Source organism: Alligator sinensis, unplaced genomic scaffold, assembly GCF_000455745.1.
Source record: "Alligator sinensis unplaced genomic scaffold, ASM45574v1 scaffold71_1, whole genome shotgun sequence".
In the NCBI taxonomy this organism is placed as follows: Eukaryota; Metazoa; Chordata; order Crocodylia; family Alligatoridae; genus Alligator; species Alligator sinensis.
The window spans coordinates 6,877,184-6,895,297 of record NW_005841834.1 but is presented as its reverse complement, the minus strand read 5'-3'; the positions used below and the strand labels follow the sequence as shown (position 1 = coordinate 6,895,297).

The 18,114-nt window shown below is 43.3% G+C and overlaps 1 protein-coding gene across 6 annotated transcripts in view; it reads right to left on the bottom strand.

Moving 5' to 3' along the window:
* Nucleotides 1-18,114, bottom strand: part of NCOA2 (nuclear receptor coactivator 2) — a 263,699-nt gene that overhangs the window by 117,819 nt on the left and 127,766 nt on the right. For all 6 annotated transcript variants that reach the window (XM_025200406.1, XM_025200409.1, XM_025200413.1 and 3 more), the window contains one exon: nt 3,586-3,690. In XM_025200406.1, coding sequence (XP_025056191.1) covers nt 3,586-3,671 — 86 coding nt within the window. In that variant the 5' untranslated portion in view covers nt 3,672-3,690. The remainder of the gene's footprint in view (nt 1-3,585; nt 3,691-18,114) is intronic.

The window sequence follows — 18,114 nt, the reverse complement described above, 5'->3', positions numbered from 1 at the left end:
TGCATCCACAGGTGCATCTCAAGTAGGGCCAAGGAGGTGATCCTCCCCCTCTACGCGACACTGGTCAGGCCACAGCTGGAGTACTGTGTCCAGTTCTGGGCACCCCACTTGAAGAGGGATGTGGACAACATTGAGAGGGTCCAGAGGAGGGCCACCCGCATGATCCGGGGACAGCAGGGTAGACCCTACAATGAGAGACTACGGGACCTGAACCTGTTCAGCCTTCACAAGAGAAGGCTGAGGGGGGACCTTGTGACCGTCTATAAACTCACTAGGGGGGGACCAGAAGGGTTTGGGGGAGACCTTCTTTCCCCTAGCGCCCCCCGGGATAACAAGGAATAACGGCCACAAGTTGTTGGAGAGTAAGTTTAGATTAGACATCCGTAGGAACTACTTCACAGTCAGGGTGGCTAGGATCTGGAACCAACTTCCAAGGGAAGTGGTGCTGGCTCCTACCCTGGGGGTCTTTAAGAAGCGGCTCGATGTCTACCTGGCTGGGGTCACTTGAACCCAGTTTCCCTCCTGCCCAGGCAGGGGGTCGGACTTGAAGATCTACAAGGTCCCTTCCGACCCTACTTCTACAATTCTATGATAAGCACTTGGAGAAGAAAAAGGTGATTAGGAACAGTCAGCAAAGATTCACCAGGGGCAAGTCATGCCTGAATAACCTGATTGCCTTCTGTGATGAAGTGACTGGCTCTGTGGCTGTGGGGAGATCAGTGGATGTGGCATACCTTGATTTTAGCAAAGCTTTTGATACAGTCTTCCACCACATTCTTGCAGGCAAAGTAAGGAAGTATGGGTTGGATGAATGGACTGTAAGGTGAACAGAAAACTGTCTGGAGCATCAGGCTCAGAGAGTAGTAATCAACAGCTCGATGTCTACTTGGCAGCTGGTATCAAATGGACTGCCCCAGGGGTCAGTCCTGGGTCTAGTTTTGTTCAATGTCTACATTAATGACCTGGAAGATGGCATGGAGTGCGCCCTCAGCAAATCTGCTGATGACACCAAGCTGGGGGGGAGTAGCAGATACACTGAAGGATAGGGCTAAGATACAGTGGACAAGCTGAATATGAGGCAGCAGTGTGCCCCAATTGCCAAGGTTAACGGCATCCTGGGCTGCACTGGTAGGTGTGTTGCCAGTAGGTTAATGGAAGTAATTATTTCCCTCTATTCAACACTGGTGAGGCCCCATCTGGAATACTGTGCTCCGTTTTGGGCCACCCCACTACAAAAAGGATGTGGAAAAAGTGGAGAGAGTCCAGCAGAGGGCAACACAAATGGTGAGGGGGCTAGGGGTCATGACTTCTGAGGAGAGGCTGAGGGAACTGGGCTTATTTAGTCTAAAGAGAAGAGAAGACTGCAAGGGGATTTAATAGCAGCCTTCAACTATCTGAAAGGGGGGGGAGGGGGGAGGAGAGGGGTGTTCCAAAGAGGATGGAGCTGGACTGTTCTTAGTGATGGCAGAACAAGGAGCAATGATCTCAAGTTGCAGCAAGCGAAGTTTAGGTTAGATATTAGGAAGAATTTTCTCTCTATGAGGGTAGTAAAACACTGGAACAGGTTACCCAGAGAGGTGGGATCTCCATCCTTGGGGGTTTTCAAGACCTAGCTACACAAAGCTTTGGCTGGGATGATCTAGTTAGTGATGGTCCTACTTTGAGCAGGGAGTTGGACTGGATGGCATCCTGGGGTCCCTTCCAACCCTGATTTTCTCCAACTTCTATTATGTAATTTCAGAGCCATTAGCTACCCTCTTTGAGCTCCTGTGGAGGTTGGGTCCAGGTGACTGGAAAAAGGCAAATATCCTGCCCATCCTTAAGACGGGGAGGAAGAGGATCCAGGGAATTACAGACCAGTTGGCCTGACATCAATACCTGGAAACATCGTGGAGCAAGTCCTCAAGGAATCTATTGTGAAGCACCTAAATGAGAACAAGATGTTCGGGTGCCTGAGTCCAGAATGGATTGATCAAGAGCAAGCCATGCTTTACCAACCTGATTTCTTTCTGTTAAGTTGACAGGCTCTTTGGATAGGGAGAAAGCAATGGATGCGATATAACATGAGTTTAGCTAGGTTTTTGACACTGTCTCACATGACCTTCTCATAAACGAACTAAGGAAATACAAACTAGATGAATACTGTAAGGTGGATATGTAACTGATACAAGCAGTCATCAGTGGGTCCAATATCTAGTTGGGAGAAGGCACCAAGTGGACCTCCCCAGAGGTGTGTCTAACATCTTATCATTCAACATCTTAATTAATGATTTGGACGACGGGACTGAGTGCACACTTAGCAAATTTGCAGGTGGAAACACCAAGTACTTAGCAAATTTGCAGGTGGAAACACCAAGTTAGGTGGAATGGTAGACATTATAAACTAGGGCTACAATCCAGAATGACCTGGAAAAACTGGAGAAATGGCTTGCAATCAATCAATCAGATGAGATTCAACAAGGACAAGTTCAAAGTCCTGTACCTTGTACAAATACACAAATGCATGCACAAATACAGATGGGGAATGACTGGCTAGGCTGCAGTAGCACAAAGGTTACAGTAGACCATAAGCTGAATATGAGCCAGCAGTAGGACTCCTGTTGCAAAAAAAAAGCCAACAGCACGCTGGGTTATATGAATAGGAATGTCACTTGCAAATCAAGGGAAGAGATTCTTCAGCTCTGTTCAGTGCTAGTGATGCCTCATCCGGAGTACTGTGTCCAGTTTTGGGCCCAAACTTCAAGAACGTGGATAGATTTGAAAGAGTTCATTCAGTGCAAAGCAACAAAAATGATTAGAGGCCTGGGAAGCAAGACTTACGAAGAAAGGCTGAATGAATTAGGATCATTTAATCTGGAGAAGAGAAGACTAAGAGGGGATTTGATAACAGTCTTCGAATACCAGATGGGCAGATTGCGCTGTGGCAGTAGGGGACAGAAGTAGGAGCAACTGTCTCAAACTGCAGCAGGGAAAATTTAGGTTGGTGAGTAGGAGGAACTTTCTGATTATGTGGATGGTCAGGCATTGTAACAGGCTACGTAGAGAAACTGTGGACTCTTTATCATTGAAAATTTTCAAGAAAAGCTTGGACTCTTAGCTAGGATGGTTTAGTCAGGGACCATCCTGCCTTGAGTATGGAGCTGGACTGATGAAATCATGAGGTGCCTTCTAGCCCTACTTCCTATGATCCCATTCTACTGAAATGCTGGTACAAAATGTTGAGGGGAAAAAAAAGTTGTGATTTGTTTCGTCTTACAGAACAGAACATATTTAAGGAAAAGCTGTTAAAAAAGTGCTTAAAGGGAGAATGTTTAGGGAACTAGACCCTAATTAGCTACATTTTATAGAAGATTCACTAAGCGGAAGCAGCCTGGTTCTCTCTCCCCACATCACAGGGAACAGCAGCCCAGGCAGGGGCAGGTTTAGCCTAACACAGCCTGCTGTTCATAGCTTCTGATCCAATGCACATAACAGGCATTTGCAACTGCTGTGTTATTCACCAGGACAAACACTTAACTAAAAATACTTAGCATGTATACACTAATAAGTTTTGAAGACCTTTGGGAAAAATACAAGTGGTCTAACCTGGGTCCAAGCTGATCAGGACATTCCTTTCGCTTTCTTGACTCTGCCCTAGATGGGTCAGAGGAATTTTCTCCCATCCCACTCATCTTGAACACATATCAGCAACTGAAAAAAGAAACAAATAATGTGTTTCAGTAAAAGGAACTCATTTCTCCTATACCACTTAGTGACTTAGTCCCCATTCTCTATCCCCCCAGCAACTTTATTTTTACCACAAAGAGCTGCATCTTAGATTTGCAAAGTGCTGTGATATAATTTGCCTGAAAGATGCTACACAAACTAAAATAATGTATTTGTGCCCTTACAAAATTGTATTCAGCTGTTTACTTACAGAAAGTTTTCCGATGGCCAATTAAACCACTATAATGTTTTTTTTTGTTTTGTTTTGTTTTTAATCAGCAGCATGATGGTAAGACAAGACAAGTAAATTTTGTGTTTAATTGTGCAAGGTTAAAGCAGAAGAGGAACGAACAATGTCAAACGATAACGTGTCAGAAATTAAACACAGTTGTCATAAAAAGACAACACACATAGCTTTAGTTAAAAGATGAAAGCCTCAAGCTTTCACAACTGCATGAACAATATAACTGAATTATAACATCAGCCAGAATTGGATATCTCCAATAAATGCACATTCAATTTTAAAGAGTAATTAAATCTACCTCATAGGGCAAATTATTTGCTAAGACAATATCAACTGACAATTGTTACAATAGGACACAAAAGCTCCAAACAATGATCAGAACTGCATTGTGCTAGGAACTGTACAAACATGTAAGGTACTTATTTCCTGTCCCAGAATACTCAGATAAGTGCAATATGCAATAGGTGGAAAATCAGATAAGAGACAGATGAGAAGATGATAAGGAATACATTATGGATAATGAAGACAGTCTCAGTTCGCCACCTGGATATAGTCACCGTCAATTTTGTAGGATCATGCCATAGATAAATTTTACAAAATAATCTGAAAGAAAACATTGTAAAAAACCCAACCCTTCCCCCCCCAAGGTATCTTCTTGTTCACCGATCATGCTGTGCAAAGATTCCAGTTTTCAAAGTATATCTTGTTACATATGGAAACTAGAGATGTTATGGAGATGTCTTATCCATAAGAAATGCCCGCTTCAAGTTATACACAACTGAAATCACATTTTGATGGACTTAATGAAGCTACAAGCCTCATCAGGGCCCTGTGTATAGATGAATTTCATCTCAGTACCCAAGACTGAGACAAGAGACTAAACCTGCTGTATAGCAGCTTCTTACAGAGCCTTGAGAATTGAGTTATTTTGTCTTGCTACTTCTTGAGAAAAGAAAAAGCAGCTTAACTCTGTTACAGCCAATTGCTAAGCTCATTTCCTATAAAAAAAAAACTAGCTATAAGGAATTTCTAACTTTTTTGTTTTCAATAAATGGATCCAGATTTACAGGATGCCACTGTACCAACATCTCAAAGGCATTTTGTTACTGCAAATGAGCCAGCATTCATCCCATATGGACGGATTTGACAATTAGTAATGTCAGTTTGTATGCTTCAAGGTAAGATAAATAGTACAACTAAACTACGAACATTAAAGTAGCCCCCCGTCAATTGTTTATACAGGAAATAAATCTTTGCAGCATTTTTAAATACTGTATTCGTCTAGCATTATATATAAGATTATGCAGTATACAATTTCTCAAAAAGATCACTTTGAAAAACAATTATTTCTCTCAATAAGAAAGCATTCACTCAAAGAATACAACAAGGATTATGCAAGATCTTTAAGTAATTCTCCAACAATGAATTAAAGTGTCCCTAAGTTTCTTGTAAATAAAAAAATCTACAACATCTAAAAGACTGTCCTGAATGAGATCTAAAATACTTTGCAAGACTTAAAACACATGGTGCTGATCTTGTTCTCATAAAATATTTATAGAAAAAAAATAAAATTAACTGTGTATAGTTTAACATTTCCAAAGATCTCTTTTGATTATTTATAGGTGTGGTGTGTTTCTAGCACAAGATAGCTAGTGTTCCCCCTCACTAGTTCTTAAAGATTTTTGACTTGGTGAGAATCAGCTGGGTTTTACAGGGAAACCAGCCTTTGAGCTCCTTACCAGCTTCAGTACTTTGATGAACTGGGCAAGGAATTCCCCAACCTCTAAGTATGATTCACAGCAGAAATGTTTTATTTTTTTTGCCCAACAGGCTGACCAAATGTCTTCTTAACAAGCTGAAATCTAGTCAGCTAATATCTTCGGAGAAGCTGAACTATAGGTAAGTGGTTTCTTTTTTCTAAGGCTGCAGGTCTATAGTTTGAGATGAAGTTACATATTGCTGACCAAACCTCAAAGATAATATGGTCAACCTGCTGGTTATCCACTTCCTTGTCCAATTTTTAAAAAATTTTTTTTGCTTTTCTTTTCTTTTTGCTTATGTGATTGTATACTGTTTTTTTCAGGAATAAAGTACTTCAAGGAGTACTTGAGTTTCTAATTCAAACAAACATGCACATTTCTGAAGTGGGTTAATTTAACTTTGAAGACTTCCTGAAGCACTTCACACCTCAAAAAGAAAGTGTACAATCATATAGGTTTGGCCAGCAATATATCACTTAGACTGCTAACAAGAAAAAGATATATTTTCTGTATTACTCTGGGACTCAAGATGTGGATAACACCTAGTAGCAAACTGGCCCCAAAAGCTTGTTTATGCAACTAATTAGAAATTTTAAATAACCTATTGAAAAAACTCTCTTGTGAACTAGTTTAAGACAGGAAGATCCTCAAATTACAACGATTTCCCTCTTAGTATGAAGCAAGTCCCACCACTAAGTGAATATTTGTTTCAACTCTAAAATAAATCAGGGTGAAGGATATCTAAAAGGGAAGGGACATACAATCCATTTCCACTAGGAAATTAAAAACTAGCTGTTCAGCACAAGACCATGAAGACAAAATACGATACCAGTCATAGTAATATAAAAACAGATCAGCAGTTTTCTTTTTAACACCTGGGCAGAGATATGGGTCACTCGCCAAAAAAAAAAAAGACCCTGAAATATCATAAACTCATCTAATTAAACCAAGTAAGTCAGGCTACTTCCATAAAAATAAACTCAGGATTTCTTATCTTCAATCCAGATATTCCCTTTTAGTGGCAATGGAGCAGGTTATCCTGCTGAATCACTGTGCTTGTCAGACAAACATACTATATTGCTTGGAAAAAAGGTTGCTCAGTAACTGTTGCTCTTGAGATGTACTGTCGCTGTGTATTCCTCTCTTGGGGATGCATGCATCTTTTGCACCAGCACCTGGAATTTTTGGCTAGCAGTGGCCACTGTACGGTGCCTGCACACTAAGGGCCCCTCTACACATGCAGGTAAAGGTGCAATGGGTTCTAACATGCAATCCATACAATCATGCCTCCTGCCATGCTACAAGGCACATAAGACAGGATGCGCAATTATGGGATCATGCAGGTTCCATCATTCTTTATTGCCAGTGCAGGTGGAGCCTGGGATTACAGTCCCGGACTCCCCCTGCACCACATCCCGCAGCTGTGAACCCCAGGGCTGACAGAGCTCAGCAGGGCTCTCAGAGTTCCTGACACTGCCCCCACTGTGAGCCCCACAGCTGACATCAGCTGCAGGGTTCACAGTGGGAGTTGCAGGACTTCCAGTGAGGAGAAAGCTGCCCTACTGCAAGCCACATGACCAACTATGCTGCCCCCAGTGTGAGCCCCACAGCTAACAAGGCTCAGTTGACAATACCGCCATCATTGTGAGCCCTGTCAGCTGCTTGGGCCATCAGCTGATGGGGCTCCCAGCCACAGAGGAGCACTTGCCTACATGTTCAGTTAACAGCTTGCTTAGAACAAACTACAAATTTATTAACCATTTTTTGTGGAATTACTTCGTAGCGTATCGCTTATTTGATCATGCCATTGAATGCTGGCGTGTAGCTGGGTCACAACTTAAGGTGCGATTACCTGGTTAATCATGCCTTAAGTGTAATGCGTAGAGGGGGCCTCAGTGCTTTCACACCCATTCCCAAAGGCATAAGTGGGCAGAGCAGATTCTCAATTCCTTTGCCAATTCAGAACGTAGGTGGCAGGCAGAATCTAGGCACAGAACTACCATCAAGTTACCATTGTTTTCTTCTACAAGTGCTCTTCTATCTGTACTCCATCTTTGGTGACTTTTACACAGTAACTTGATCCTAGAGATGCATCCTTCAATCTATTTAAATACTGATTGTAATATAGCTCTGCCTCTATGAACGCAGGTAGCTTTTCTACAAATGTCAGAAATAGGAATACTTCAGGAAGAAGCTGCATATATCCTTGTGGAGTAAGCTGTAACCTGACTAGGAGGTTTTCTTCTAGCTATAGTTCAATACAATCTGAGATCAGTGGACCCATGTCTTCAATTCAAAGCATCCGATAATCTAGACCCTGAATATTTACTCCATTCAACTGCAAACTCTTAGGAGTGAGCAAAGACTAGGCACTTTCCAAACATAATGCACTGCATTTATCCAAACGTAATGTAAACAATTTATCAATGCTCATTAAGAACCTGGTGCTGTGTCAGTACTGTAATATTAGCAGTCCCATGACTGACCAGCTCCTCTCATTTTCAAGGTTTCTTATACAACCCTTTGACAGGTAGTACCCTTCACTGTTTCTGGAACAGTTAAAGGAAGTACAGTAAGTTACAAAGAAGTATGAACTTGCCTGGTTTATGCTCTTAGCAAATGTGCAGACAACCAGAGTGTACTATAAGGAACTGGTCTTGCACTATGTAGTTAAGTAAATTGCACACTAATGCAGGGGTGGTCAATCTACGCATGTGTGCCACAGGCAGCCTGTGTGTGTGGCACACAGCAGACTGGGCATGTGGCAGGTAGCACAGAAAATAGAAACAGACTGGTCAGCAAGCACAGGGCAGGTAACAAAAAGCAAAGCAACAGATCAGACAGGGAGCAGAACAGCCAATAGGGCAAGGAAAAGGGATCAGAGGGGCATTTGGAAAGGCTGTAGGGCAAAGTTGTAGCATGCCTGCTAAAAAGGTTGGCCCCCTACTACACTAATGGATATATGTGGAGTACTGTAGCTCCAAAAAAGAAAGGTTCTTGGCATAGCCAGTGTGGAGTTCCATTTCACTTTCATTCTCCTGAGGCTTAGGAAAAGAAAATGGGTAACTGAATAGTCTGGTTCATGTCTGGGACCACCTTAGGTAGACATTACTGATACAGTCTAAGTTAGACTTTGTCATAGTTGAAAACAATGAATGGACAGCCTGCCATGAGTACCTGTAATTTCTCTATATGCGAGTTTCTATAATTGTCACTAAAAAGTCTGTTTTCATACAGAGGTGGTATGAAGTATATGATGCTTATGGTTCAAAGGAGGACTCCATCAAACCAGCTAAAATGTCATTAGGCTCCTAGGAGGAAAAAGACACCTGTAATGGGGAAAATACAAGTATAAAACCCTTGAGAAATCTGCTAGTTGTCAGCATACAGGGTGACCTTGCATAGGAGAGGGTGAACTGATATTGCTGCTAGCTGTACTCATAGAGATAATTGAAATCCTGACCCTCTTAATAAAGGGGAAATATCTAACAGCATAGGAACATCATATTTTACATGGGATGATGATGATGATGGTCCTCCCAAATAGTGAACGTTTTCTTCTTAGCCCTTTTAGTCAGCGGCTGTGAAGATTTTTCTACTCTGAATCAAAATCTCCTGGACGTTTCTGGAGCAAAATTCCTCCATTTTAATTAATGAAGCAATATCCAGGTCATGAAGTAAAGCAAAACTATATCTGGATGAAGATCTTTCTACTACACTGTGAAACTGTAAGCAGACTTAGAGGCACAATCAATGGAGGCTGGATGTCAGCCAGAGTTTCATTGGGTCTGTGTACCAAAACTATTTAAATCAAACTGGTGTTATTAGTATTGGCATTAGCTAAGATTTTGAAAAGGGGTGTGTATGCCAGGTGCTACTGGCACCAGAGGGGTTACATACAACCCTCTCGGCTCCCAATGCTCTCCCCATGAAAGGACAGGACACTGTGACAGGAGTAGCCAGAGACTTTTAAGTCCCTGAAGCAAGTAAGACTTTCTCCTCTCCCCCTTGACTCCCTCTCTCATCACCCCATCAACTCCAGTGCTCAGCTGCACTTTCCTTCCCAGTCCCACACCACCACCCCAGCAGGGTTTGCCAATGGAGGAAACTATGTTAATTACTAGGGCTATGTAAAGCTTCAGTAGCTGATCTGATTTGGAGAAGATTTGGGCATAGACTGAACAGGCAGCTGAGAGTTGCCTCCAGCTGGTAAGCCTGTTGGGGCTGGGGAAGTGGGGAGGGAAGGATTAGGGCTGGGGCAAGCTGCCCAGCCAGGGTGAGAAGGGTGTTACTTGGAGAGGGGAGCGGGAGGGGCGGGGGATGCAGGTGCAGCAGCACCAGGAGCACGGGTTCTGCCCTGCTGCCGCTTGCCCAGCTGGGGCGCGGGGGAGGAGGGGATGCAGGCATGGCTTGCTCCAGGTAGAAGGGGGCAAGCAGCAGCAGGGCAGAGCCCCCGCTCCCAGTGCTGATGCGGGCACGGCAGTGCTGGGAGTGGAGGCTATGCCCTGCTGCCACCTGGAGTGAGCAATGCCTGCATCGTGTGCCCCCCCTGCACCGGCTAGGTAAGCGGCAGCAGGGCAGAGCCCCTGTGGCTCCCCCTGCCAGGTCAAAAGCAGGCACAGCCCAGGGAGCCACAGGAGAAGCCCCCATGGCTGCTCTTTCCAGCCCTATCCCTCACCTGGCCCCGGGTTCCCAGCACTTAAAGACAAAAAATAGCTCCGCATTCACTGGATGCAGAAGTAGTGATTGGGGCTTATGGGGGCTTGTGGCAGAGCCCCCCTGCTCAGCGTGGGGCAGTGGGGGGTAGCAGGGATTGCCCCCTCCCCCTGCCTGGCACCCACACAGGAGCTGCCCCATGGCATGGGTGCAGCACGGCTTGGAAGGGCGCTGTGTGCTGTCTGGGAGCTGGGGCTGTGCACTGCTGGGCTCCAGCTGACACGTGGAGACACCCAGCTCCCAGGCAAATCCAGCCGGGGGCTGAGGAATCCAACCAAGGGCTGGCGAATTGAACCAGTTCAATTCCCCAGCTCCTGGCTTGATTACCCAGCCCCCGGCTGGATTTGCCTGGGAGCTGGGTGGCTCCACGTGTCAGCCGGAGCCCAGCACCACTCAGCCATAGTGGCCTCAGCTCCCTGACAGCACACAGCATCCTGCTGAGCCATGCTGCACCCATGCCATGGGGCAGCTGCTGCACGGGTGGCGGAGAGGGTGGAGCTCGGCCATGAGCACCCAGAAGCCCCATTCACCACTGCTGCAGCTGGTGAGTGTGAGCCTTTTTTTTTTTGTGCCAGGAGGCTGGGGCCAGGTGGGGGCTGGGGCTGGGCAGGGCAGGCATGGGGGGCTTCTCCCACAGCTCTCCCTGCCTGGGTAGAGGCAGGCACAGCCGGAGGAACCACAGGAGAATCTATAGCCGCCCAGCTGTGCCTGCGTCTCCCCAGCTAATCTGAATTACCGAATCTCTCTGAATCAGCGCCAAATCTTCCGAATCAGCCAGATTGATTCAGGACAGTGATCCCACTCTCTGAATCGAATCACTGTCCTCCAAATTGGTCAAATCCGAATCTGAATCAAATACTTCCATATTTGCACAGGCCTATTAATTATGCCTCTGGGTACAGGGAGAGGGGACTTGTCTGCTGCTACCACTGTCCCTGGCTGACCCAAGAGTAGAAGGAGCCCCAGGGCCACTCCTTTCCTGATCCAGACAGAGGTTATGGCAAGCAGCTGCGCAGGGCACCCTTCCTGTTCCTGTCCCAGGCCAACATGGGACACCTGGTGGAGTGGCCAGGGATTAGGTGTAGGTAGGGGGAATATGCCCTTGCTGCCACTGTCCCCAGCTGAGCCCCTACCCAGCAGCTGCTCCCCACAGCCATCAGCAGGAGTGGGGCAGAAGCAGCCCTGGTGCATCCTAAGCTCCCAGGTCAGCTGGGGATAGCGGTGGGAGATCCTTCCTTCCTGCATTTGCTCCTTGGTGTTCCCCATTAGCCTGTGGGGCTCCAGTTGAGCCTTGCACCCATTTCCCAGGGTCTAACCTCACTTCCTTCCCAGACTGTGCAGGGGACCCAGGACAGCATGTGAAATACAGGCAACCCCCACTTAACGCTGTTTTGCTTAGCGCTTTTTCACTATAACGCTCATTTTAAATTGATACCTGATTTCACTTAGTGCTCAGTGAGTTTCATTATAATGCTCGCGGTCACCATCTTGGGTCATTAAAAACAATTTCGGTTTCACTTAACACTTGTTTCGCTTAACGCTTGGTTTTTCAGCAATCAATTAAGAGCGCTAAGTGGGGGTTGCCTGTACACAGAGGAAGTGTGATGCAAGAATCTTTTAAGTGCAGGTATTCATTGATTTTTGCAGCTAAATAGATCAGAATTCTCACAGAGAAGATCTTCAACTGTCTTCTATACTTCTGGAAGTTCTCAGTGATTAGAAGAAGGATAGTTGCCTCATTGTCACAGCAGTTGCACTGACTTTGCTGCATCTTTTGGTTGCCTAAAATGAGGTTCATACAAATAATTTCTCCTCAGCAATCAGATTTTAATTCCTCTTTCAATTCCTATGACACCCTGACCACACAGCCTTCATGGCAACTATGGACAGAAGTCTGATAGTTGGTCTGACAGTTTGGTTTAGTAGTTTACAATAGTCTGGCTCTTCTTTTCAAAGATATCTAAATGTTTAGGTTCCTTCCCCTTTAGGATGGACTTGGAGCTTTGTTATTCCATGTAATTGGAAGTGACCCAAATATGGGGCAAGCATAAAAACACTAAAAACTTGAACAAAGAACTTGGTATCTCCTGTCTTCTTTCTTTGACATCAGAGCTACAGTGGCCACAAACAGCTATACTCTTTTCTAATGGACATTCTTTAGCTGTCATTGCTAATCTAACTGGTAAAAAAAAGCACAGAAATTCTCAAATGATTTTTACTAATTTTTCATGCTTGACCTATATTGGAATCCCTGACGTTTTATTAGTTGCTTTTCCTCAAGAGATACTTAAAAATGTTGTAGTCATGAATATGATGTCACAGACAGAACTATGCCTTTGTCAAGTGAAACCACAGTGAGATGATGATATCACTTAGAGGCCTAATGTTGCTCAGAGTTCGGATTTTTAGCAAAGAATGAATGAAGAAGTTGATCTTATAAGGATGATCCCCTGTAGATATACTACAGGGAGGGTGATCTGACTTAAGACTGAGACCCTAAGATGTTTGTTCAGTCATAAAGATCAGGTACCAGATAACAGAAAAAAAGGGCAAAAATGTAACCTACCTCCCTAAAAACAACATCATCATTATATTATAAGATCTCCTAAAAGCTAACTATCTCCCCAGTTTTGTAAACTAGATAAAAAATGTATGCAAAAGTGAAGGACACCACTTGCAGTTCCCTTTCTCAGTCACGACAGGCCCTCCTGGCTAGCCTTGTCCCTTGGAAGGAGGCATGACAATACTTCAGGCACAGGCACAAGTCAATAGACTATACTGGCCAAAAGATTCCAATTCCAGTCAGCAAACACTCAAAGAAGAGACAGGTGCATCTGGAAATGGTTTCCACCTTTCATAAATTCCAGCATGACTCAGAGTATCACATAAAACAAGTCATGCTGAAGATTCATCTACGAATTGTCTCCATAGACTACTGAAGCATGCTGCTATACCAGATTGGCTAATGTAACCAATATCAACTGCAAGCATATTCACAACTAAAGAGACTTGTGGAACCAGTAACATATTTCCTCCCTGTAAGAGAATCTTGCAAAGGAGTCTAAAGTGCTAGGAGTAATGCAAGAAAGAAGAAACTCATCTAATGTATCCCTTAGCTGTATTAAGAACTAAGGAGAGAATACAAGGGGTTATCAGTTCAAAACTCTGGTACTTGGGGGAGAGCTGGAAAAATTTCAATGGCATGAAACTCAACTACTGCCTCAATATAAAAAGGAATATGTAAAGTTAGGGGAATCCATCCCTCTCATGCTTTAGGTACAAAGCCCAAGAATAAGAATTGGGTAAATGATACCTTCAGAGAAATTCTTTTGTCCAAACAAACCAGACTACAGAATGATTAGAGAGGGTATCCTGAACATTAATAAATATCATGGACAGAAGTGGAAACTCAGAATGACCCATATGAAAAACAAGTACGAATATGAAGAGGAGGGGATCACCCCATGTTCTTTAAACTCAGATTATTTCTGAAAGACTAAAGTATGGTTCCACAAGCACAAACACAGCCAGATTCTGCTTTCAGTCCCACTAGTGCAATTCCAGAGAAGTTCCCTTGAATTATTTGCCATCAGGCCTACTCAAGGTACCATTAACATTATAACTTTCCACCAATAACACCAACAGTTTATCTTTCTCTATTCAAAGAAAATAATGCATCACTTATCAAGAAAATACTATATTTAACTTGCAGAGAGAGGGAGAAAGGGATTAATCGGATCTGAACAGCTAGTTTTTATTTTACTTCACTTACAAACCACTAAATTTGTTTCTCAACAGCATTACCAACGTGCTCTTGGAATGAGTTATTTATGTAAGTGCTGTTTTGTTTTTTAATCATCATAAATCTTTTCTGGAAACCTACAGTCTACCAGGATGTTTATTTACCATTCCCCAATGTTAAATTTCTTCCTTCTAGCCTCTCTCTCTCAAACACCACTGAAACGAACCACTGATTTCAGAAAACAAAGCTCATACTTGCAAACTCTAAATTTTTCTAGCACAAAAAGATACCAAGCCAAAGTCACTAAGAATAGAATTATAACAAACTCTAGATCAATTCTTGAAGTCTGATAGACTCAATTATAGGAGATTAACATTAACAGTGAAAGCAGCATTAAAGCTTCCCAGTTGAGTCCATCTTCCTCCTTGCTCAGGTGTTAAAGGATTTCTAACACAGGAGAACTGGAAATAAAAGTTTCTACAAAATAAAGGGACAGTTCAGCTTGTTTAGAGGTGATGGCTAAAATGTCATCTCCAATAGTCTTCCTCTAAGTTTGACTCCTGTAACAGAGATTTCTTCTATTCGCATTATAAACTCAATGCAGAATTTATTAAGAAAACTGTAGAATGTTTTAAATTACACAGTGTGAACTAACCATATCCTTTGAAGCAATACATTCCAATCTTTGCATTATATTCCTTTTAAGTTATAACTCCTGTATAGTTCTTATAAACCTTTGGAACTAAGCTATGAGAATCAGAACAAAGAACTTCTAGTTCATACTATTTAGAAAACAGCAGGAAAAGGGCAAACTGAACTGGGAAGTAGTGGAAGGAAACTTTAGTTGTATTAATCCTAGAAGAGAGTTCCCAGTGGAATGTATTTCACCTTTAAAGAGTTTGATGTATTATTAACTCAATTAAATAGTTAGGAATTTATTCCACTTACCCCACAAAAGAAACCAGGAATGACTAAATAAGTGGCATAGAAATGACACCATTTAATGAAACTAACCATCCCACTGGGTGTCACTGTGGAACACAGTAGTGGAGCAGCACTTTTATAGGGTTTTTCAGAAATGCAGCATTACAAAAAAATTAAGTCCAGGCTTAATGCCAACAAAGGACCCCAGATAGGTATTTTGCCCTGCAACAGCCCATCAGTGCTTAAAACTGAAGGGGGATTGTTTCTCCCAAAACTCTTTCAACCATATTGTCGTGAAAATTCTTTTAAATTGAAGGCTCATTTCTCTGATTGTTAAATGTAAATCAAAAATACCCAGAAAATTACATGAGTAAACTCTTGGGTAGTATATGTTAGTAATTATAGCCATTGCGAGCAATCTAGTTTCTACCAGATGTTGGGAGGTTGTGAAAGGACAGAGCTGGAAAGAGGTTTCAATTCATTCTTTCTTGTTATCAGTAACAAAACAATAGCTTCTGCTTTCATTGTGACAGCACATCCTCCTTCACATCCTCTACCACCACTTCTGTAAGTAAGAATGCAGAGACTTTTTAACCTAATTGTGAAGAGATAGTAATTGTGACAGTTTAGAAAGACATTAATCTTCCAAGGAAGGAGAAAAACACAAAAAACTAAAAACAAAAACACGAGAAAAAATAAATCTCACAAGGGAGGCAAGCAGAGAGCAGAAAAAGCCCAGCACAAATCAGTTACACAAGTTTTTAGAGATTCCTCTAACCCTTCTCATTCTCCTCAAATGCTATCAAGGAACACTGCAAATAGCTTAGAGCAGTGATTCTTAATCAGGGTGTTGTGAGAGCCTGTGAGGGGTGCCGCAGTGCAGCCCCTGCAGGAGGCGGCAATGCAGCCCCTGAAGAAGTGCCTGCCCCCATGACCCGACAGCACTCCCCCGGCCCCGTCTACCAGCTCCAGGAGCATGAGAGGACCAAGGAATGAGCTGTGCTGAAAGGCACAGCCCCTGCACTGACTGCTCCTGTGCTCCAGGCACCACACTGCTATGGGTAGGGAGACACAGGGTTGTGTTTTTTCAGTCTGGCTCCTTCCTCTGGTTCTCCTATGCTCCTGGAGCTGGTGGGAGGAGCCACAGGGAACAGTGTCATTCAAGTGGCATTCAAGTCCCTGGAGGAGCACCAGCAGCAGTGAGGGCCATACTTATCCCTTCAGGTACAGACTGCCACCTGAGCACTGTGCACCCCATACTATGCTCTCAGGGGTGCCCTCTTCCCCCCTGGGAGATCTTTTTAAGGGTGTCATGAAGTGCGATAAGGCAAGTACTGTAAAAAATACATTTGTCTTTAAATGGGGTGTTACTAAATTCCAAAAAAACATGGAGGGGTGCCTTGAGTCTTAAAAGGTTGAGAACCACCGTCTCAGAGCTTCCAGTTCTGAACCCCAACCATGCTGTATCCAGTTAATCATCCAGAGTTAATGTAAAAGAAGATAATGTTAATTTTATCTCTTATCAGAGAAGGCTATCTTCCAAACATGACTTTTTAAACTGCCAGATTTATTATAAGCCTAACAAATGCAGTTAAAGAATAAATGAGGACTTTACCTTAAAAATCACTACTTTAGTCTCAATAGATGTGAACAAACAGCAGAGCACTATATTAGAGAGACCAGGTACAATCCTCTTTGTACACCAATAATTAAATTAATATTTAATTGCTAAATGTGGCAGTTATTTATGAAGACTTATTCAGTACTTAATAATATACAGCCATTTCCTGATCAAAGAAGTTTACCATTTAAATGCAAGTTCTATTTAAAGTTTGTTAACAGCACAGTTTAACCTACACTTAGTCCCACATGCCAAAGATAACTACATTAATAACTCAAACATGTATATCAGTTATTTCTATTTTTTTGTAGAATTCTCATAGTGGAAGGTTATGTTCTTTCAAAAGCACGATTATCTCTTTGCTTGTACAAACCAGATTACAAGCCAGAAGCCATAAATTGCTGCCTGCCTGTCCCTCAAACTTTTTGGCTAGGGACAGTCTAAGTAATCAGAAACTGGTTTACACCGGTAACAGAACACAAGTTCGGTGCACAAAAACCAGTTTCAAAATGGCTGAAACTGGTTTAAGATAAACCTGGTTGAATGTAGTATCAGACTTAACTGATTTGGGCCCAACCAATTTATGAAACTTGTCCCAGGCCCCTTCCTGGTTTAAGTTAAATCACAGTCCCCCAGCATCCCAGCATGCTTTGTAGCCCTGGGCTGGGCTGGGCTGTGCTGTCTGCTCCGGCAGAAAAGGGTTTTGGGGGGGGAGAAGTGGGGGGAAGACGGGGACTGCCCTTTTAGGCAAACCCGAGCTCGGATCTGGGGCCAGGGAGGTGCGGTTAAACTTCCCTTCCCTCAAGTACAGAGCTGCCCTGCACTGCTAAAAATGTACTGCTGGCTGTGACTACAGACTATAAATCCCAGAAGCACCTGGAAGCATGAAGAGGAAGTAATGAGCAACCCTGCAGAGTCCTGCTACTGAAAATCTGGACTGCAAACCCCAGAGACCTTGGGAGCAGCAGGAAGAAGAGAACATACAGTCCATGCCAGCTCTGTGCTCTAGAGCCCCTGGGCTTCTGGTCTGAGCCACTGCAGGTAGGTGGCTGAATTCCCCGAATCAAAAGTTAATGTCTGTCTAGTTGTTTCTCAGCTTAATCTGCAGTTTAGACTAACCTGCAGAGACTGAATCAATTCAGCCTTGAGCTTTTTGACTGTCTGCACTTAGCCTTTAGGAATGCAGATACTCTTTTTCTTTAGATCCTTATTGGAACCTGCATGAAAATATGATTTAATACTGGCTTACATTACACACTTCATCTCCTGGAAAATGGGGCATTTTAAGCACACCAGCTACTAATTTTCCCAGGTCTCATAAAAATCAGTCAAAGCCTGAATTAGAACCCAAGTTTCCAACTCCTAGATCACAGCTCCAGCCAAAAGAACCACACATTGAGCT